The 19,859-nt window shown below is 41.4% G+C and overlaps 1 protein-coding gene across 3 annotated transcripts; it reads right to left on the reverse strand.

Annotated features, from left to right (window-relative positions):
- Positions 1–1,210: 1,210 nt before the first annotated feature.
- YBX1 (Y-box binding protein 1) lies at positions 1,211–19,425 on the reverse strand. Of its 3 annotated transcripts, none has more exons than XM_060140344.1 (8): positions 19,119–19,425; positions 18,362–18,425; positions 9,372–9,405; positions 6,744–6,833; positions 6,142–6,444; positions 5,957–6,039; positions 2,364–2,629; positions 1,211–1,596 (listed from the first exon to the last, which is right to left on the reverse strand). In XM_060140344.1, exons 1-7 carry the CDS (start codon positions 19,282–19,284, stop codon positions 2,395–2,397), a joined length of 975 nt encoding a protein of 324 aa, XP_059996327.1. In that variant the 5' UTR covers positions 19,285–19,425; the 3' UTR covers positions 1,211–1,596; positions 2,364–2,394. The 3 variants fall into 3 exon arrangements, 2 of the variants coding, with proteins under 2 accessions (XP_059996327.1, XP_059996326.1); XR_009538969.1 differs by lacking the exon at positions 1,211–1,596 and adding an exon at positions 5,670–5,840 and having other exon boundaries at positions 2,493–2,629; positions 19,119–19,423; XM_060140343.1 differs by lacking the exon at positions 6,744–6,833 and having other exon boundaries at positions 19,119–19,423.
- Positions 19,426–19,859: the final 434 nt, after the last annotated feature.

The raw sequence follows: 19,859 nt of genomic DNA on the forward strand, positions 1-19,859 counted from the left end.
TGACTTCCCCAGAATCTCATGCTGGTGCATCTGAACGGTAGACCAGGTTCTAAACCTGCAGACGGGCTGCAAGACTGAATGTACTCTCTCAGCTGTCAGAGACTCACAGGCTGCCTAATCCTTAAACACAGTGAAGTAAATTCACACAAGACAAATACACATGAAAAAATGTTTGCAACACTGGCAGCAAGACTGCATCACAAAAAACTTTCTTCCTTGCCATCGTTTGCAAAATCACATTCCAACATTATTGGATTATGTAAGCATTGTTGGCATCACTTCCACAACATATATCCTAATGTATGCAACTATAAGAAAAAAACACTACATACCATCAGCAGTGTTCAACATCCGAAGAGGTGGCCCCAAATTCAGAAAAGGCATTTCAAAGTGTTGACTGATACTAGCCTAGCCCACTTGCCTATTTTTTCCCCACTTTATTCATCAGTCTCCTGAATTAAAACTATCAGTGCAATGCAAATCTCAGTTCTGTTAATCCTGAGCCCATTCTGGAGAGGCACACAGCACTGCATGACTCCCGGATATGCCACTCTAGCCGACTCTATAACCCCAAGGCGTCAAATGCTGGCCAGAATGATCCAGAACTAGTCTCTAGACAGCAGTCATTAACTATTCCACAATGGAAGCCAAAGGGCATTTTAATAAGACATTATAAAAAAACAGGCAGAACAGGCTTAGGTTACACGGGTGCTGAGAACAAAATGAATGTCACTGACCTCTATGTTCTTTAAGCAGACTTCACACAAGCATTGCATTATTTGTGCCCAAGCAAAGGAGCTGTGTTAACCAAGTACACCAGTCTCTGTGGCAGGCATCTGATAACTAAGGTGGGTATCCTTCAATCCACAGGCTGAAGTAACTCACAGTAGGGCACAAATAAATGGCTTCCAAGGATTAGAGTCCAGTTAGTCTCCACCAGACCATGCCCTCTCTCTTCTCCTTTACCACTGCCTCCCAGTAAAAGCAGCTCACAGAAAGGAAAATGGCCATATTACCATAGTAAATACTTTCTAATTTTCAGTACGGGCCCACAGGCATGCTACTCAATAAAGGATTACACATTTTTAAAAATTTCCTGAGTAAATACCAATGAGTACCACCTATCTACAGATAGATTTAAGCTAATAAGGATCCTATAACCAGAAAGTACTTATAAACTAAAATGAAACAAGGCAGAAATATACACAAAGACAATTATTTAAGACCTTTATTAACAGGTGCTTGCAGTTTGTTGACTTTTTTGAAAAAATCAAGCTGTAAACTTTTATTACAAATTAAAAATGAGGTTCTTAAAAATCTCAACTTGACCAGATATGAAACAATTTAAAAACCTTTAAAGGTGTATTGAGAAAAACCAGGCTTTTTTATTTTTTTTAAAAAACACGTTTGTCATTACCAAAAAGAGACGTCTTTAGGTAAAAATAATAAAAACCCCATGCTGCATAGATAATGCAGATAGTTCTAGTTATCTGGTCAACAGGCAAAAAGCAAGCACTTAAGGTCTTCAGCTCCAATCTTTTGTTCATTTCTTATTGCTGGAATTTCGTACTCATTTCTTCTTGTTGGATGACTAAACTGTAAAAGAAAAAAAAGTTTTAAAATTATCTTGCGCAGTTCACTGCAATTTTCTTTTAGTACACCAAACTGCTCCAGATTCAAATAAGCTAAGTAGGGAAGGCATTAACAAATCTCACACTGGTTTATCTTAACACAGCAATTCATAACAGGGGTGGATCCTGCTGTGTAACAAGAATGGTTACTCCTAGGTTCTGGATGACCTTTTGACATTCAGAAAATAGTATAGAGGGGAAAAAAAGTATCAGTGGCTGAAAATAATAATTCTAGTGCCACATGGCTCCTAGAATCAAGTAAAAAGGGAATCCCTTGATTTTGGAATTGATGATACAATGCCAAAGTTGTCACTTTTCCCAAAGAGACCAACCATATTGGTCACTATCACCTAGGTTATTAATCCTAGTAGCTATCCCACTTATTTTTGAAAAATGAAAAATAATGCAATGTAATTAACATTACCTGTTATGGTAAGGTTAGCAAGACTTTCCTCTGCTTACTGGCAAAATCATCCAAAAAGGTTGACAAAAGGCTCTCACATCAAGATACAATGTAAAGCTAGGCCTCCAAGTGTTAGTGAGCCAAAGTATGGCTCTGATACGCCCCATTACCAAAATGGGACATTCAGGTCATGTTATGATTAGTTTGGGTAGAAGATATTGTATGTTTAAGTGGCTTACCTTACCTGATGAACTGGGTTTTTTCCTCTTTCATTAATGGACACCACTCATGACTGCTCAGAGGCCAGAAGGCTATCTACGCTTACTTACCCGGATGATGGTAGAGATGGTAAGCCGGCATTTACTCAGCCCCGCCCTGCTCAGCCTCGGGAGCGGACGAATTCTCAGCTGGTGGATCGGCTGCTTTTGTCTCTTTGCCATCTTGTGGTTTAGGGTTTTCTGGGCGTCTGCGTCGGTAATTGAAGTTGCGGCGGTACCGACGTTGAGGTGGCTGCTGACCTTGGGTCTCATCTCCTTGATTTTCCTTATCTTCTTCATTGCCGTCCTCTCTGGGCTGTCTTTGGCGAGGAGGGCCCCTGGAATGAACATTGTGCAAACTTGCAATGATAAAACCTTCTTTCTTTAACCTAGCCACCAGTATTAACACATCTGGTCTTTCTGTTTATCAAGTGGTCTGCAGGCAATTTAGCAAAATCAAAAGAGCAAATTTGGCTTTTATTTCACAAATTGAGTATGACTTGGGAAAAGGATTTGGAAGTATAAACTGGAAGATGAACGCTTAAAACTGGTTTTAATAGTCTCGTAAGCTTTTACCCATAGTATAATCTATTACAAAGTTAGCCATGAAAGGACTAAAGGTGGTACAACACTATCAACACCTTGATGTCCTTTAAAAACATGGGCTTTAAGGTAACCAGGTTTGGGAACAAGTGCTAACTATCCTGTACAGATGAACACTTGCTAAAAATGCAGGAAGTCAAAACCAAAGAAGAGATGCTCTCTTCATAGAAATGAAAGTACACAACAACCATTAGTCACTGGGAAAGGCAAATCAAACCCACTTCATACCCACTAGGATAGTCATAATCCAAAGGCTGAAAAATAACCATGTTGGGGAGGATGTGAAGAAACAAACCCTCAATACATTGCTGCTGGGAATATAAAATGGTGCAGCAGCTTTGCAAAACAGCTTGGCAACAAATGTCAAAGAGTTACTATATGACCCAGCGGTTCTACTCCTGGGTCTATAGCCAAAACAGTGTCCATTATGTGATTACTGTATTATTCACAACAAAAAAAAACCCCAAATGCCCATCAACTGGTTAATGAAGAACAAAATGTGATAGTCATACAATAGAACATGACTTGGTCATAAAAAGAAATCAAGTACTGATACATGCAACATGGATGACCTTAAAAATATGTGAATTGAAAGCCAGACACAGAAATACCCGAAATAGGCAAATCCAGAGACAGGGAAAGCACATTAGTGGTAGCCAAGGGCTGGGGCAGAGGGGAATGGAGAGTGACTATTAATGAATACAGAACTTTGTGGGTGGCGGACTGGTGGGAACGTGGCGGTGATGAAAATGTCTGGAATTAGACGGTGGTAATGGCTGCGTGACTTTGTGAATATACTAAATACCAGTCAGTTGCATGCTTTAAATGAACACCAAGATTAATAACATCCTTCTATACCATAAATATTATAGGTCAAAGTAAGCTCTAATTTCCTATTTAGATCCGTACATTCTATTTTTCACCTCTAACCCCTCCAATCTCCCACCTACCTCTCCCAATCCCACCCCCACCCCTTCTCCTGAAACCGTTTCCCCACATTTTGTGAACTCATGACCAGTCTTCGGCAAAACTGCCCTGTCTTTCCCCTGTAGCCTTCAAGTGGTGGCTGTCCCACCCCTATCACTGCGGCTTCTAAAGTGAATTCTAAAACCCCAAGCTTTCAAATCTTATGTTATGCCATATTCCATTTACTACACTTTTCTTGTTGTAATTATCATGACAGTCCCAAATAATATGGGCTTTCAGATTCTTTACTTCCCATCCAATTCTTGTTTGCTACCTAGGTTTTCTCAACTTCAAGCATTCCACTCTCTAATCACCCCTTACTTATTTTCCCGGTTTATTCCAGGTGTCTTGTTCTCGCACTCTATTTCCACTAGGACCTATAATCCAATGATCCCATCACTCATTCTGTCACTTACTCTTCCTTAATCTGTTTCTCCCCTCTTCCTCCAAGTATAAAGTCCACCATTAATCATTACAACCAATCTCAAACTCAGTCATCTTTGGGTAGACAAATGCTGAACAAATCTAACTCTATGCCTAATCTGAGGCTGGGGCTCAAAATGGCTGGAAAAGTACAACCATGTTGGGTGGACCCACTTTAAATTTGTAAACACTATTATTTGATTTCCCCTATTTCTCTTCTAGAGATAATTTCACATCTTTGTCCCAAACTCCCCAAACCTCTCTCACCCCTCTCTCCTTTTGACTTCACTAACATACCGGGGCCCATATACTCTGGCTTCTTACACATGCAATGCCCATGGGTTCTAGCAAAAGACTAACCCACTATTTGTGGACCAAATCCTATCCTAACTGAAGACAGTTCTAGCAGTTACTTCCCTGACAACTGTCTTCTTTTACTATGTTTTCCAGCCTACAAATATGCTCTTATTTCTCAAACAAAAAAATCCTTCCTTGATGACACATTTCCCTTTATTGCCACCTCACCTGACTCCTTCTCAGCAAAATTCCTGCTATATTGGTCTCAGATTTCTTACAATTTGCTCTTGGATCTACATCAATCAGAATTTCACCCCATGGATTGTAAGTGGCATGTGTCATTTACTACTCATTTGAACAAAAAATTCCTGGCTAAATAGTTTGGAAAGCCCTGCGTTCCTTGATACTTTAAGGCAAATCAATCTATCTACCTTATCTATCTATCTCACCACAGCAATTATCTGACACTGTAATACTAGTCTATTCATTCAAATGAGACCATTTAGTCTAACTTAAACCAAAAGGCAAACAGTAAAACAGAAGCACTTGACAACAAAAATTCATAAGCTATTTTTAAGAACACCAATGAAACTAGGTAGAAAATTTAAGCAGCTCTACAATGTAAGAAAAAGTAGACCAAGGATTCTGCTCTTGGAATTTAAATGGATAGACTGCCATGAAAGCCTATTTTAGACCATTTATCACTATCACAGATAAACATTATCACTATTTTAAAACATATTGTGATTATTTGTAGTATTTCAACAAGGTAACTATGTCTAGGTTGAAAACAGTATACTACCTGTTAGTCTTAGGGATCACATCTGGAGACTCAATGCTCTAAGACCCTTAAAAGAAATAACTGCTACACCAGTCGATCCTAACATCGTGGGATTGGGAACACTGCCTCAGTGTGCTACATATATGTATAAACGTGTCTGGCTCATGGAGCTCTTCCCTAATTACTCTATACTCTAATATTTAAATACCCTCTGTTAAAAAGATATGCTTACCTTTTACCTTTCTCCCTCCCAATGAACCAGGGTTTAAAGTTATAATACAATGCAGTTTAAACTACTATTTTCTTACCTGTTAAAGGACAGAACATGTGAAATTCCATACCCTCATTAGAGAAAAACAACAACAAAACCAACTGCATAAAGTAGACCACATCTATAAAGGTGTTTTTAACCAGTGCCAGCAAAGATGCAAAGAACACATTCTCAAAGATAACTGACTTCAGGTTCATCTCTTAGGTATCTGATGAAAGAAAATGTGAAGTGTTAACAGATAAACGACTGAAAAAGCCTGCAGAAGAAGCATGATGCTGCTGAGTCCTAATACATGCTTGAGAAATTTTAAAATACAAACCATACCTGCGGAATCGTGGTCTATAACCCCGATACATATTCTGTCTCACTGGTCTACCTTGTTCTCCTGCACCCTGGTTGTCAGCACCCTGAAAAGGCAATGGAAATCAAGCCAATATGGACCAGTAAAAACCCAACCAGACAGAAGTCTGAATACCACGGCAGTTAAAAATAAATAAAATCACATTTACCTCCATCACTTCTCCCTGCACAGGAGGGTTGGAATACTGTGGTCGACGCCCATAGGGTCTCCGCATATAGTAAGGTGGGAACCTTCGCCTGCGGTAGGGCCGGCGCTGTTGGGCCTGGCCTTCAGGAGCACTCTCCGATCCCTCATTCTTTTCCCCACTCTCACTATTCTGGTAATTCTGCTGGTAATTGCGTGGAGGACCCCTGCGACGTGGATAGCGTCTATAATGGTTACGGTCTGCTGCATATTTACTGCCTTGTACTGGAACTCCACCAGGGCCTGTAACATTTGCTGCCTCCGCACCCTACAAAAGCCATCATATATTGATAGTGACAATGGAATTAAGTACACTTAACAAAACTTACACAAAGCAAATAAAAAAGGGTCTCTGTGGCCAGGGGTGCATAGAAATGATTAAATATTAGTTCCTCACTGTTCTGAAGAGATAGCCCTCTAACTGCAGCCAGCACATTAGGATTGATGCACCTGTGTTCAAGTGGTCACCTGACCCATCCATCCACATTAGAGCCACCATCCTAATGGATGAGATCTCCAAAATATTTCCATACTGAAGTCAAACCTTTACACAAAAAGCATCCTCACCTTTTCTCCTTCAACAACATCAAACTCCACAGTCTCTCCATCTCCTACACTGCGAAGGTACTTCCTGGGGTTATTCTTCTTTATGGCAGTCTAGTAATATCACATTCCAAAAATAGATTAACAGGGGAGAATAATGTGCTTTTTCATTTAAAATGTACCAGAGTCAACAATATTTTAGCTTGGATATACACTTAAAATTAGCTTTAAATAAGACCAAACCATCAATAAATTTAGGAAAACAGGGACCAATGCTACCCCCAACCTCAACCAAAATACTCCAATCTTACAAGGCCCCAGCATTTTACCACTATTTTCCAAACTAAAACAAGTAATTTAACACTCAAGACAGACACTATATAGATATATATTTTAAAATGCTTTTTGCAAAAGCATTATATGTAGCTTTGAACAAAATGAGGATATCCATCTATCCCCAAAGACTGCACTTAATAGTAGAAGCTAGCCCCACACAGGGCCAGTTTAGATGACAGGCGAGTTTAGTTTTGCATGCTTCAAAGTTGACCAAACCAACTTTGTCCCTGTGTTACCGTATCAAACTCAATTACAAATGTCAACCAAAATCCCTTCCAACCTGACTGTGGTAATACTTCGATGGAAATGCAATTCACATGAATTAACTATGCCACTTTTAATATTCCGACTGGCTGGGACAGTTGGTTATTACCTCCCCAGAATACATTAAATCTCACATTGTTACTTGTTCTCCAGACTTCTACGACAAAGTTAAAGGGGAAGAATAATATCTCACGTTTGTAGTACTTCCATAAAGTTCTTCCGCACATTACCCACTCAATCTCATTATGACAGATGGTGTGAGGCATTATTATTCCTCCTTCAAGGTAATAAACAGGCTTTAAAAAGTTAGGTGACTTGCCCAAGGTCACACAGCTAATAAGTGGCAGAGTATGGACTTTTCTAAATCCAGGTCTTGGGACTCCAAATCCAATGTTCATTCTACTACATCACAGCGGTATCCATTACAGGATCACTCATGCATTTCCATTCCAGAGGAGGCAGGACAACCAACAAATCTGAAGCCAATTAAGCTAAGTTGCCCAGAACTGCAGTCTCCTTGATACACCACCAAGACCTGAGCAGCCAAAATCCTAAGAAACAACTAAATGTTGAAACCACCTCCAAAATAAAGAGGAAAGCATATTGGTGACACCTTGTGGGTTGGTACAAGCGGGTGATATGCATTCAGCCAAATAATTAATTTCATCTGTCATCTAAACTGTCACAAAGTTTTCATACCTTTCATATAACTCAATTATCTGCAGTCATAGGGGATAGCACAAGTATGGGTAATTAAAATCCCAAACTGTTATTTTGGTCAGCATTTTCAACGCCCTCCCCAATCTTCCCAAACCCTTTACTGTTGCTGATGGGCAGCAAGACTGGCAAGCTTGCTGTCTCTTGTACCTAATTCTGCAAATTCCTTTGAACATGCAAAAGGGAAGTAAGGAACAGATTAAGTGTTGGTATTCAATTTTATAAAATAAACATTTGTCTTAATATAACACCTTGCCTGAGCAGTCCTATATTTGTTTAGAATTTAAAAGTTTCCATGCTTATGTTTGACCCAGTGATTACTGGACAGGGCTTCTGATGTATCTAGAAATTGATCTGGCTCCCCCCTTGATTGCCACTGAGTGCTGTACAGGGCACTTCAGAGAGCTACAAAACACCAACCTAAGACAGCCCTTCCTATGAAGTATGCTGACAGCCAAGCTCATACCTCCCTGAATAAAGGCATGTGTAGACTGACTTTGTCTTTTGATGTCTACATTACAGTATAGTGGTTAAAAAGTTCTTAGAGTGATTTTCAATACAAGTTGACAATATTTCAACAGTCTTAGTAAAAAAAAACAAAAACAAAAACTGCAGAGTACACAAAAGTACACATTTATAAACATTTTTCCTACCCACTGCATTCCTATGAGGATAATTAAGTCCAGTGGGGCCTATGATATACTTAAGGTTGAAATATTAGTGTTCATTTGGCAGTGGCTTACTTTAACAATAAACTCCTTAATGTTTAAGCATTTTCCAAAATATTTTCCTTAAATGGTACTTGTGGGGGAAGTTTAGCATGTAGCACCTATCCTGTTATAACGGAAGGACCTATGCTACGTTTGCCAGTTTTTCAACATTCATTTCAAATTAATATATTTTGCAACTCTGGCCGATTTCTTCCAGGATTACTGTTATTTGTCCTTACCATAGAGGTAATTCTAACAGCATCTTGTCAAAGTTTCTGTATATCTATAGCAATGGTATTAGTTCAAGTTTAGATTAATGGAGGTTTTCAGTTCATCTGAAATTAGGTTTCAAAATTTAGTGTAACAAGTAGAGCAGATTCAACATTTAAAAAAGCTATAGCCATTAACAAAATACCAATGTGAAACACCTATTTTAATTAAGTAAACTGCCAACATAATGTTTCAATGTACACATTTAAGCTGTACTACCCCTCTTCCTGTGGGAACTAAATTGTTTGGTGACTGGACTTAACCTTTTTGCAAGGAACAGTAGTTGACAAGATATCTACCCTTTTCTTCCCACAAGCCTTGAGCCAGAAGGGTAAATACCCACACGAGCACTCACCTGGTGTACAAATACATCTTCCTTGGTGTCATTCCTATAAGACAGAACCAAGTTGAACAAGTTATAAAATTGAACACTACATTTCATGTTGCCAAAGATTAAGAATACACTTGGTCCTTTCTGCACTCCCCTCCCCTTTTTAGAGACTTTCTCGGCTGCCAACCAGCCATTAGGAAATTAAGAAACAAAACAAAAACACAACCAGTAAGCCACGATGGTTTTGCTAATAACTCTCCCCATCTACCTTAGAAGGATTAAAGACTAATAAAGTGTGACCTACTAAGCTATTAAGAGGATAGAAGTGACTAGCAACATACATTCTGTCACTCCTCATCCTACTGAACAGCGTTCCTGCACAACCCACTCCTACCTCTAAGAGCACGGTTACTAACTTAAGTAGGAGAGATCATGAACATATTCTCTTCCATTAATTACTAGCTTCCTACTTTCTCACTTCATCCTCAATCATTTCCTTTTTACCATTTCCAATTCCCAACTTTCCTTGAGGATCATAAAGATGACCACAGAATGTACAATACCAGGAATGAGCCCTAAATGTAAACTATGGACTTTGAATGATAATGATGTGTCTGTGTAGATTTATCGATTGTAACAAATGTATCCCTTTGGTACAGTATAGTGGGGGAAGTCATGGGTGCAATGTGTAGGCCTGGGGTACATGGGAACTATGTATTTTCTGCTCAACTTAGCCATGAACCTAAACTGCTCTTAAAAATAAAGTACTGATTAAAATAGAGGGACAAGATCACAATGAAGTACAAATACGAACACCACCAATACTGACATCATTCACACGGCAAGCATTGTTTATGCTGGAGAACTAAGGAGGTGAAGATGAATGAAACTTTTTACTAGCACACACGACCCCCTTTTTCACTTCATATGACACCATTTGACACCAATCTTTAGTCTGTTCCTAAACAAATATGGTTGAAATATTTGCTTCAGGACTTTACAAGTAGCTATTAAAGGAGGCAACATTTGCCCTAAGTCTTAAAGGAGTTTACTGGAAAATGAGAAAGATGTTCCAGGTGGAGAGGTCATGGACATGGGTAAAACCAACAATGAGCAAATTAAGTGCAAATTGGGTTCAACCTAGAATATGGCTAGGGCTGTGGCTGTGTGGAAGGATGAATATGGGCTAAATCATCATGTAGGTAGAGAAGCCAGTAAACGCTTTTATGTAGTGGACATATAAATTATTAGATAAATTAGAACACGATAAATTATTAGGTGTTAAAAAATGGTTGCTATTACGGAAAGTTTGAAGCCAAGAGGAGACCTGTTAGTTATAAAAGCTACACCAGAAGTCCAGACTAGGACTGATGGAAGCCTGGACTAAGGGGCTGTGTATGAGGGAGTAGACTTGAGATATCGTTCTTGAATTAATATGGGAAAAACTTTGTGGATGAATGGAGGCTAGAAGTCAGGGGCCAGTGGTGAATGATCTGAATTTTTAGCTTAGAGACTGGAGGCCAGGGTGATGATACTATGAACAAAAAGAAGCACTGGAGGAGCAACAACATTTCTAGACCTTTACTGATTTACCCTACCCTACTGTCAGTAGGTCAGAGTTGAGAAAGGACTCAATAGTAGTTCTAGTGTTTAATGACAAAAGGAACAAAGGTTACAATGAACTAGCCTGACTGGTTTACTGACTGTTGGCTCCTTGCTGATCCATGGAGCAATGCATGCACCAAAGAATCCATATAGCTTGGATTATCATAACATGAGGACATTCAATTTATGGAAACAGGATCGATCACACACACACACTCACAGAGAGAGACAGAGAGCGAGCGAGCGAGAGTGCGAGCGAGCTACACGACGACTGAATTTCAAGCTCTAAGGCTGTTCCAAAGACAGGGGGTACTACTTCCATTAAAGGGAGTGAAGGGTATAAGACTTGCCAGATGACTAGGTAAAGGATATTTGGTACTGGACTTTCATGTGTAAATTAACTGAGTTCTGAATATAGTATTTTACAGTTTCAATATGCATTATAATTTCCTAAAAGATGCAGCTTTCAAGAGAGGGATTTTTCATTACTGACAATAATGTTACCCATGTATCTGGGTAGCCAATACAACATTTTTTCTAATGTAGTTGCAAATAGACATTTACAGATGGAAAATATTATACACCACAATAAAAAGAAGTAAAAGCAGTTATCTACGAATTTTACTTCAGGGTTGTAAAAGGAGTATTAAAAAAATTCACCAAAACTTCTTTTCCAGTCAGGACAATCTTAAAGATAGTACAAGACAAGTAGTACACACAAGATAAATCATCTCTTGGAAAACAGATTAGGGAGAGGTTTTCTGGGTACAGAGCTATGTGGAAACCAATATATGTTCACTAATGATGTCATGCCAGACAAGGTGATACTCATTTATTCTGTTGTCACTAAACCAGTCTATAAGAAAATATATCATGGTCAAAAGATATATAGATTTTAGGGGACTTCCCTGGTGGAGCAGTGGTTAAGAATCCGCCTGCCAATGCAGGGGACATGGGTTCGAGCCCTGGTCTGGGAAGATCCCACATGCTGCAGAGCAACTAAGCCCGTGCACCACAACTACTGAGCCTGAGCTCTAGAGCCTGCGAGCCACAGCGACTGAAGCCCGCAAGCCTAGAGCCCATGCTTCGCAACAAGAGAAGCCACAGCAATGAGAAGCCCATGCACCGCAACAAAAAGTAGCCCCCGCTTGCCACAACTAGAGAAAGTCTGTGCGCAGCAATGAAGAACCAATGCAGCCAAAAAAAAAAGTATGTAGATTTTAGGGAAAAACTTGACAGATCCAAAAATGTAGTTTTAGCCAAGCCATTATACTACAGTATGGATGCAATAAATCAATCTAGTTGCAACTTGCTGAAGGACTACCAAGAAGTTCAAGGCACTACCAATAGGAAACCTGATTTTTACTCCTCATTCTACTATTAACAGCTGTGTAGCCTTGGAAAGCTGCCCCCTGCTAACTGGATCTTTTTCTTCACCCACAAAAGGGGAAAAGCTTAGACACCTAACAGCTTACACTGCAGAGGGTTTACGTTCCAGATACTGTGCCAAGCGCTTTAACTCTTTAGATCATACCAATCCCAAGGTAGGTGCTTTTATATTAATCCCCCGTTCTACAAATTAGGAAAATGAAGTATGCGGTCATCTGCTTAGAGTGGTAGAATTTGATTCCACAGGCCCTGGGCTTTATCATGTTGAAAACTCAAAAAGGATCAGTTTGGAAATCTTTACATGTTTCAGCTGTAGAAGCAGATAACAGCATATGGTTTCTCCAATTCTGGGAGAGAACAACAATGAATAACAAGCATCCCTACATCCTTACCTGTAGTACACAAAGTTATTCGTATAATTAGACCAGGGTTCTGCTGCATATTGCCCCCTCACTTCCCTCAACACTTAAAAAATGTAAAAACCATTCTTTGCTCACCAGCCAGATAAAACCAGTTCTGAGAGGGTTTCTTGACTCCTGATCTACAGTAATACTGGAAAAAAGGCATGTCATGGCTACTAGAGATCTTACTGAAGAGGGAAAAGCAGCAATTAAAGATGACCAGAATGGCTCAAGAAGCATGTTTTAACCTTTAGCTATTTATTAATGCAATGAGGAGAGAATGGAGGCATCACCAGCACTGCCTCTTACCTCCTGAGAACCAAGAGGCATACTTCTGCCTTTACCATACTTTACCGAGGGTGGAAGGTTAGACACAAGCCAAAGTATGAGCTCCAACCCCATGGAGCCAAGTCACTGAAAACAGAGGCTGCCATTCTTCTGTCTAGCACTCAGCATACTACAGGAACATGGTAGGTGCTCAATTTTAAAGTATCTACTGAGTGTCTACTATTCATTAACATTAGCCAGCTCTAATCTACCAGAAGCCACTGGGCTGATGATGAAAGGACAGCAAGCCCAAAGGCCTCATTCAATTCTTTAATACTGTTGGGTTATTTACTTGTGCTAGTTAGCTATCTGGGCATTGTACTAAGCACAAGAAATAAAAATAAGATGTGGCCTATCCTCAAGGATTTCTATCTAGAAGGCCACCACTATTCAATCTAAGGCAGCAGCTGAATTACCAAATGTGGTTTTCTACATGTTATAGTATGTTAAGTCATACTAATCAGAGAGGAAGGAGGAGAGAGGGGCAAGGTGGGATATAGAACACAATGGTTAAGAGCTCCTAACCAGAACCACTGGAGCCAAGGTTGGAATCCTGGCTATCCCCATTACTAACTACATAATCTTGGGCAAAGTGCCTTATTTGTAAAGCCAAACATCTAAGTTTGTTTTCTAGTAGCCATAATAAAAAGTAAAGACAAGTAAAACTAATTTGATCATTTCAACATACATGGTCAACATAAAACATTGAAAGTATCTTACATTCAGTTTCTCAGATGCTTAATAGCCACATGTACCTACTACTGTATTGGACAGCATAGACTTACAGTATTCCAACAGTGTCATTCCATGTATCACACACCAGTCCTCCCATTCTCCTGCAGTCAAGTGTACTCTTTTTGCTGTATTCTTCTACTCCGCCTCTTCGTATTAATAGATCATTATTTACTACTGAAAAAATTTTTAATGAAAATATACTTTTCTCACCTATCTAGAAATATAACATTGTTCTTATTCAGCAAATAACCCAGCAGTGACTTCAAGGAAAAAGAAATCACACAGATAGCAAGAGACTTTAGAAAAAAAGGAGATACCATTTTAAGTTGAGAATGCCAATGAAAAAGAAATCCTGCAGGGATCTAAAGAAAATGGAAGTCTCTTCAAAGTTCCTAATGTAGGACAATGAAGGTATGTCTTTTTATGCCTCCACCCCCTTCCACCCCGCCCCATCCCTCCCTTAGCACACCACCAAATCTTCAAGCCTTCCCTAGTGCCACAACATTTACTCATTTAGGTTACAGACTACCTATGATTTCTTGGTTCTTACTGTGCGATCAAGTTATGATCAGTTTGACTTTAACAGCCCAAGAGACTTGGCAATCATCTTTCCACAGGTCTATAAAGTTAAAATTAACAGGGTTTGTAGGGTCACAGACTGTTGTATATTTTTCTCTTTTTTAACAACTTATAAAAAGGCAAAACCTGTTCTTGGTTCACAGACCATATAAAACCAGAATGAGTTTAAAGATAAAGATCTAATACTCTCTTTTAATTCCTTAACTGCCTCCCAATATTAGGTATTAAGCAAGTCCTTTACTTCCTAAAGACAATCTGCATGCTGAACTAGGACTATATTATAGCAACCCCTAACTATATGAAACAGGCAGTGAAAAGCAGAAAGCTTTTCAAATCTGGGGAACTAGTAGCATACAGCTCTAGTGACAAGCTAAGATCATTTAAGAAGAACCTTTCAATGGCAAAGAATAACTTCTGCCCCCATTATCTGTAGAAAATGTAGACCATGTAGAAACAACCAAACTGAAGACGACTAGGGTCTATTTTCATAGACAGCAATAACAGGAGTTAGTGCACACAAACTCCACTGTCAGAAAACAGAGTTCAAATCCTAGCTCTGCCACTTAGCAGCTACACTTCTGGGGCAAGTTTACTCAACCTCTGTGTTTCAGGATAGTACCTATTACCTGAAAGGTTGGATTAAATCCATTAGCTGATTTTAACCATTTACTATAGTTTCTAGCATAAATACTTGATAAACATTAGCTACTCTTATCACCACCATAATGAAGGATCAGTTATATACACATGGAACCCCCAATAGGTAGGGCTCCCGCAAAGGGAGACTAAACCTGACAGCCATGACTAAGTATTTTTTCTAAGGAGGGACAGCTAAGCCCTTCCCTGTCTTGGTTTATTAAACATCATCCTAGACCATGGGTAAAAAGTAATACACATAAATGCATATAGGAAGGGAAGTCAAACAACAGGAGAGAACTAAGGCTGATAGACTGTCGTAAAAAGAGAATGCATGCCTCATTTACAGGCCGTAATACTCATGACCAGCTGATTTTCATTTCCATGGAACTAAAGACCCTAAGGCTAAAATATAGCTCTTAAAAAAAGAAGATACTCTGATCAGGTAGGCCACCAGTTTGTGATCTCTTCTCTGTTTGATTCTTTTTGCTCCAAATACCTTGCCCAACCCTTACAATTCAGCTTTTTAAGTACTCTGGATAACAGAAAAGTATTCCTATTCTGGTCACTATAAAAAGATGCATGTCCGATTGAAAAATAAATTGTTACTGATTTATGCCAATCTTTCATAAGTTTGGTGAGCACAGATTAATCCTCAACACCTGGAAGCAAAAGAGAACATCAAGTTTCTAGGTTTAAAAGCAGAGAATCAAACCCTGAAACCACTGACCCCGTGGCATCCTTCTAATGCCATCTTCAATAGTCTTGAGTGAAGTTTATCATAAAATGAAAACTAATTTTGGGGGGTTAATAAACGCCTCCAGTCACATAATCCAATTATCTTTTGCAGACGCAGCACACAAAGGAATAACAATGAATTCCTAGACTACATAGCCTAACAAAATAAAACCAACATTTTTGCTGTGTTAAAATCTTTATACTCTTATTTAGCACCTTTCGTACAACGAAACCCTTTAAAAAATAATTCTAACAAGGCTATAACAATTATCGCAGGCAATAACACAGACTGAAATACATGTTTACAATAAAAATACATTTCTTTAAAGGAAAATTTTACATTAAAAATGTATCTTAATTATAAACACTTTAAGAACCTAAAATATAAAATTCATAGAATTCTGAGGTTAAAATTAGAGCTACACCAATCATCCCCAACACTACATCCTCTAATTTATACAGAAACAGTACACATGTGTGACACACACTCTTTCTCTCTCAGGAGAGCCAAGCGCCTCCAGCCCCGAACCACCTGCTAGCTTCCAGAACTATAGTTCTTTAAGACATACATTTTCCCTTAAGTAAGGTAAACCTCTCCTGAACTTACCTGCTGTTAGGTTTTACAGTGTCTTGTTCAAGTCTCTGAATCATTCATTGAAACGACCAGTCTTAGAAATGTAAAGCACATCTGAACCAGTTAGTGTGACAAAATACTTGCAGTTAAGACAGTCCAAACAAAGCATCATCAAACGCCAACTTACATTTAACTTGCCCTGTATGATAGCCAAATGAGTTGACTGCAAGTCAGAACACAGAGATTCAAGGAATGGTATCTCACAGAATAAAAATTTAGAGTATATGAGGAACTACTTTTATCTTGGATTATCAATTGTTCACTTGAAAAATATCATAACCTAAGTCCACTTAACAAATGCAGCAAAACAAAAAACATATTTCTAAAGCAAACTACTTAAAAGCCTGCAAATTACAGTCCCTCTTAATGTGCACACCAGTGATATCCTATCACATTGGGTCAAAGGTCAAAAGCAGTGTTTCTCAAGGTAAGGCCCACAAGCCATAATCACCTGGAATTCTCCTTAAAAATGTACCCCAGACCCAATGAATCCAAGCTGGGAAGGAAGATTTCAGGAATGTGCATTTTTACCCTTCCAAGGTAAGCACATTTAAAATTTGAAAACCATTGGTTTAAGGGTGAGGCCAATAAGGAGACTCAGAGTAAGACTGAAATACTAATGGAAATGCTAACAAATTCAGAGATCACCTAAAAAGTGATCAAATACTGGCATCAAAGCATTCCCTTCCTTCCTTCCTCACTAGCAGCCCATTATCAAAAAACTGATGAAAAAAATGTGGCCTTGGCCTGTCCCAAAGGCAGTCTGGAAAATTCCTAAAGATTTTGGAAGAGACAAAATGTTTCCCCACAACTGCAAACGTGGAAAACAGACCATCAAATGCTTACAATCTCTTTTGCTCTGAACGCTTCCACAATACCTTATGGTTGAGTAACTAACGGTTTTTCACCAGCCAGTTGTGTCTAAGCTTAATCTTGACCATTTGGCTTCCTTCAGTAGTGCCCATTTCAGAAACATCTGGTGTTACTTCTTATTCTTAAGTTCTTTCAAACGTCTAGTGTAAGTAAGGATGTAAGACAGAAAATGCTGAGATGACTGTATCATACCTGTAAGGCCAATATTGCTGTTAGCGTGCACAGTGCTCTACACCCCTGTAACTGCACTACTTGCCTTGGCAGCCATCTTGGATATGAAGCCTGGCTGACAAGGAGACCATGAAGAGCACTGTGAGTAAACTGCCCTTGTTACCATCACTATAGCTACAAACAACTCTAAGGATTAATCCTAAAGATGCAGTTTGTAGCTTTGCCTTCAAATACGAAAAATAATGTTACCGCGTACTAAGACCGCTCTAATAAGCTACGACCAAAGCTTTGGCAAGTACGATTTGGGGGCAAGGAAGTACGAGAAATAAAAATTGAGGAAAGGAAACGGGCCATTCATTTTCTTCCAAATGTTACAGTATGAGCAAATAAAAACAACTGTTGTCAAAACAGCCCTAACGTGAAATTTATCAGAGGCATTGTAAAACAGCATATAGTGGGACACTAAACAAAGGAATTATAACCTTAGTCAAAACGACATACTTGCATTATCAAATCACGTTGCCTCTGGAGGTTAACAAGTTGTAAATAACCTACATAATTAGGGGCTCACATTTTCAAATACCAATTTCAGTAACGTATAAAATGTGGTGGGCCTGAGCCTAACGGAATTATACCAGATCTTAGCTTTTTCAGTTTACCGTAACTGGTAAGAGATGGCTCACTCCGCTTGCCTTTTAAATCGCTTTGTACCTTTCAAGTTAGCTTTAGATTAACATTTAGCTGCAAAACAAAGACAATCTCTAGATCCACTAATCCTTTCAAGTCACCAAGGAAAACAAAATCCCACTAACAATACACCAGAGGTGGCAACCTACACAAGCTCCAACAGTCCTAAGTCCGCAAAGCCTACAGATGGGGCAGAGCATGCAAGAGACAGCACGAGGATTCAGCGGCGGTCATCTCACCTGTTGATGAAACCATATCCGTTTCTTACATTGAACCATTTTACTGTTCCCAAAACCTTCGTTGCTGGAGAAAAAAAAAAAAAACCCCACAATTACCAGACATCCTTTTTTTTTTTTTTTTTTTAAACCGCCACGCATCAGCATCCGGTGGCTCCCGCGTTCCCCGGCGGCGGTCAGCGGCTACCTGACAGCCTTTCTCTCCAAGGCCCGCCGGCCAGCCGCGCGGTCCACGTGGGTGAGCCCACAGCTACGGAGGCCCGGGGCGCGGGCCCGAGCTGGGTGTGCGCGGGGACCGCGGGCGGCGGGCGCTGCGGCGAGCACGTGAGAAAAGGGAAGCCGCCCAGCCCACTCCGGCCTGCGTAGGCGGCGCGCCGCGCCCTCCGAGTACACGCGGAAAGGAGCGGGTGGGGGACGCAACAACGGCGTGCGGGCCCGAGCACACGCGGCCGGCGGGCGGGCAGGCGCCGAGGGGAGGGACCCCGCCGCACACGCGGTCGGCGGCGCGCGACCGCCCAGGGGGAGGGGCGCGCGGCCGCGCGGGGTCTGCAGGGGGCGCGGGAGGCAGCGCAGGCGCGCCTCGGGCACGCGGACCGGGCGGGCCGGCGTCCGCGAATGGGGGGGGCCTGGGGGAGGGGTGGCCGCGCGCCGCCGAGTCGGTCCCCGCCGGCCGCGCGCCCGCCGGCTCGTCCCGCTTCGGGTAACGGTTCCGCCGCCAAGCTTCCCTCCCGCCCCACACTCGTCCCCGTCCGGTCCTTACCGATGACCTTCTTGTCCCCGCCGGCAGGCGCCGCCGATGTGAGGCCGCCCGGGCCGCCGCTCCCTGCGCCGCTGCCCGTCGTGCCGGGCTTGGTGTCGGCAGCGCTGAGGGCGGGGGCGGCGGGGGGGGCGGCGGGCGGCTGCTGGGTCTCGGCCTCGCTGCTCATGGTTGCGGTGATGGTGACTGGGGCCGGCTGCGGCAGCTGCGGCTCCTCCCGGGATGTGATGGTAACTAGGCCGGCGGCGGCGGTGGGGCTGCACAGGGCTCTCTGGGGTCCGCTCTCCGCTCCCGCTACCGATCGAACTAGCGAGAATGGCGGGACGGGCGGGATAAGCCCGGCGATCGACCCGCCCCAAGGATCGTTCACTGGCCAGCAATGCTGTCAATCTCCCCACCTGACCTCAATTCTTGACTTCTACTGGCTAATACTCTATCACTCCTCCACTGTCATTGGCCCTTAGGCAGCTAATTCGGCCGACCTGCAACCGTTCCTGCCTCCGCCGCCGCCATAGAGACCGGAACTAGAATTAGAGTCACCACGGAAACCATAGAGTACTCGAGAGGACGGGCAGAGAGAACGTGACTTTCACGAGGCGGCAACCCGGGCGGGCCCGAATTCCAGGACAGTGTCCTGGCCGAAGGAAAGGCACGGCCAGACGCTTGAGCCGGGATTACCCGACCTGACCCGGGGCCCAATGACACCTTAGCTCCATATGGAGAGAAGGCCTCCCGCCCGCCCTG

Source organism: Lagenorhynchus albirostris, chromosome 2 (genome assembly GCF_949774975.1).
Source record: "Lagenorhynchus albirostris chromosome 2, mLagAlb1.1, whole genome shotgun sequence".
Classification (NCBI taxonomy): domain Eukaryota; kingdom Metazoa; phylum Chordata; class Mammalia; order Artiodactyla; family Delphinidae; genus Lagenorhynchus; species Lagenorhynchus albirostris.